Here is a 3071-nt window from a genome sequence, read left to right as displayed (position 1 = left end):
TAGGACAGTCCCCTTAACATGTATATGAAGTGTGTTTGCTCCAGAACAAGGGCTGAGTGCCTCATCTCTGCAGGAGGAAACTGAGAACAAAGCTAGGAAACAAGTCCTGCTGCAAGCATGCCAGCTGCCCTCTGAAGCCCACAGTCCCATCTCATTGTGTTGGGTCCCTGAGGACAATACAACCACCCCAGCCTCTGAACATCCCATGGGTTTAGGCCACCAGGCAGTGACTAGCCACTGTTTGCCATGAACACAGAGATCCAGCAATTTTCTCTTTCAGGGAAGATCAGATGGGGCAGAGAGGCCAGACCACACTCCCGGCCCCACATGGTGTCTGTACTTTCCTACAATGACATAGGTGGTGGGAGCAAATGCGAAAGGTTCCTGGTACAAGACAACTTCGTGCTGGGAGCAGTTCACTGTAATGGAAGGTGAGGAGCCCAAGTGAGTCCTTGTCTTCCTGGAAACCCCAGCTACTGTCCCAGGGCCTGTAACTCAAGAAGGTCCCTGAGCACAGAGAGCCAATGACCAATCAGAGGAGCAATCTGATCTGCTCAGGCCAGGACACAGTGAGTGTGGGATTCAGGGGTGGAGCGTGTGGACAGAGGCCTGGGTGACATACAGGCTGCTGAAGAACCAGGCTGGGTCACTGCTACGCAGCAGAGCATAGTGACACTGTTCACTTTTCCCTTCCTCCCTGTCTGACTCAGCTGTAGGTGCACCTTTGGCTGGAACTTCAATCTATCTCTCACAGACTGAGCCGTATCTCCTGTGACTCACCCAATCCACCTTTTCTTCACAGAAAAATAAGTGTCATCCTGGGTGCTCACAAGATCAGAAAAATGGAAAACAGCCAGCAGGTCATTCCTGTGCTCAAATCCTTCCCTCACAACGATAATTCAAAGGTCAACGACATCAGGCTACTGAAGGTACCAGCTTGCTGAATTTCAGGTGCACTCACACAGGTTACAAGGGAGCAAACAGCTCATTCAGGGTCTCAGTCCCCTCCTCTCCTCCCACCTGTCTGCTGTACTGGGTCAATGTAATAGAAGGGGGCTCGGGAGACTCTGGTGGAGTGGGGTACAAGCAACCTCATCCCTGGCTCTGAGCCCAACTGGAGGGAGGGACCTGAACTGCCGTCTCTCACCTTTCTGACCAGCTGCAAAACAAGGCTCAACTCAATTGGGCTGTGAAGACCATCACTCTGCTGCAGAGCCAGGACTGGCTGAGGCCGGGGCAGGTGTGCAGTGTGGCAGGCTATGGGAAACAGGCAAGTGGCAAAAAGGCAAACACACTCCAGGAGATGGATCTAGAAGTACAGAATGAGCAGAAGTGCAAGGACCTCTTCAAAAACTACAACTCCATCCAGCTGTGTGTGAGGAACCCTAACAACAAGAAGGCCACTACAAGCGTAAGAAGACAAGTGTCTTCCCAGCCTTGCCCCAGGGACACAGTGATGCTGGGGTGACAAGGCCAGGCCTTCTCCCACCCTAAGCCAATGGTTGACCTGGGTCCACTCATGGGTGGAGGCATGCTGTTCCTAGCATGTGGGGCCCAGGCATCTTTCTCCAGCCAATCTCTTGGCCTTTGTCCATGGGAAAACAAGAGGAGGGCCTGGGACTGGGTTGAGCTGGAGAGAGAACACAGCCAGGACACAGGCTCAAGGTGCAGACAGATCACAGAGCATCCACCAATCTCCCTAACACTCAGAGCCAAGGTGAATGGTGACCACTCAGCCGCTACCCATCCGAACAGCTGGGCCCTGAGATGGGGGCAGGAGAGCACCCGGGAGGATATGAAGCCGAGAAGGGGGCAGCCAGAGGATCGACTGAGACTTCTCCCTTCTCTGTCCACAGGGGGACTCCAGGGGCCGCCTCGTGTGTAACAACATGGCCCAGGGCATTGTCTCCTTTGGAAAAAGAAATGGGAAACCTCCACATATCTTCACCAGGATCTCAAGCTTTTTGCCCTGGATAAAAAGCACAATAGTTCAGGCAGCAGGGACCAGACTCAGGTGCCCCCAGGATTGATCCATCCATCTTCTGTGGGACAGAGGCCAGAATTGCACTGTGCAGAGGCGGGTGGAGTAGAGGCTGCCAGGGACTTAATAAATTTTCATCTCTAGAGTAGAAACCATTGATTCCTCCTTTTATCACTAAAATTGACCCTAGCGTATAGCTTATTGAGGAAATTTTGCTTCTATTTTTCAACAATCTCTACATCTTGTATAGAACAATGAATTCAGAAAAGTAATCTCATTTTTAAAACACCCAGCTTAGAGAAGGTTAGACTGGAAAGAAGAAGTGGTTTGCTGAATGTTTGCCCTTGATGTGTGCTTTGACTACGGGAAAATGTATATTGGGTAGAAGGGTAATACATATTCATCATAGAAAGATAGTTAAAGGTAGAATGTATCAATAAGAAAATTAAAATTACTGAGAATTCCACCACCCAGCAAGCATCATCATTAATGCTTAAGCATTCTGCCTTTCCCTCTTTTTCTATGTCTTCATAAGATGCTGTTGCTTTAACAGAATTGGGATTTGGCTATTTAGAACTCATAATGACTTCCTTTTCCATTACTCCTTCATCTGTCAGCACACTGGTGAGAGTGTTGGGATAATCTGTTTGCAAATGCTTATAATTGTTAGGACCAGGGACATCAGAGCCGTGGTTCACTGGACCCTGGACAGAGAATACCTGGTGGGTAGTAATTATTTGGATGATTGACATCCACTTCCCCACCACCTGGCAATAGTAACCAGCATTTCTTGAGGAGGAGCCCCTTCCCAAAAAGACAGGCACTAAGATTTGGGTGGAACAGTCCCCACCTCAGGTCCAGGTGTGCTAAATGATCCAAGTATAACCAATCAGGCCACTAAATTCTGATGAACCCAATGATGCTTTGTTTTGGCCCAATGAATATCAAGTCAGGACTTTGTTCAAAATGGTGGGATAAAGGAAGCTCTCTTTCTTGCAGAATATTTACACCTAAAGACATGTTTCCAAATATTCCAAAAATACAAGGCTGGAATGGTGGTCAGACGGGAAGCGGGGTTACCATTGGGGCT

At 49.1% G+C, this 3071-nt stretch overlaps 1 protein-coding gene across 1 annotated transcript; it reads left to right on the top strand.

The window, feature by feature from the left end:
- The first annotated feature begins 286 nt into the window (after positions 1 to 286).
- LOC111768663 (mast cell protease 8-like) lies at positions 287 to 2133 on the top strand. Its single transcript, XM_023621957.2, has 4 exons — positions 287 to 431; positions 803 to 929; positions 1160 to 1411; positions 1857 to 2133. Exons 1-4 carry the CDS (start codon positions 328 to 330, stop codon positions 2028 to 2030), a joined length of 657 nt encoding a protein of 218 aa, XP_023477725.1. The 5' UTR covers positions 287 to 327; the 3' UTR covers positions 2031 to 2133.
- The last annotated feature ends 938 nt before the right edge of the window (positions 2134 to 3071 follow it).

This window comes from Equus caballus, chromosome 1 (assembly GCF_041296265.1).
Source record: "Equus caballus isolate H_3958 breed thoroughbred chromosome 1, TB-T2T, whole genome shotgun sequence".
Lineage (NCBI taxonomy): Eukaryota > Metazoa > Chordata > Mammalia > Perissodactyla > Equidae > Equus > Equus caballus.
Note: the sequence above shows the minus strand (reverse complement) of the source record. Positions and strands in the feature narration are given on the sequence as shown.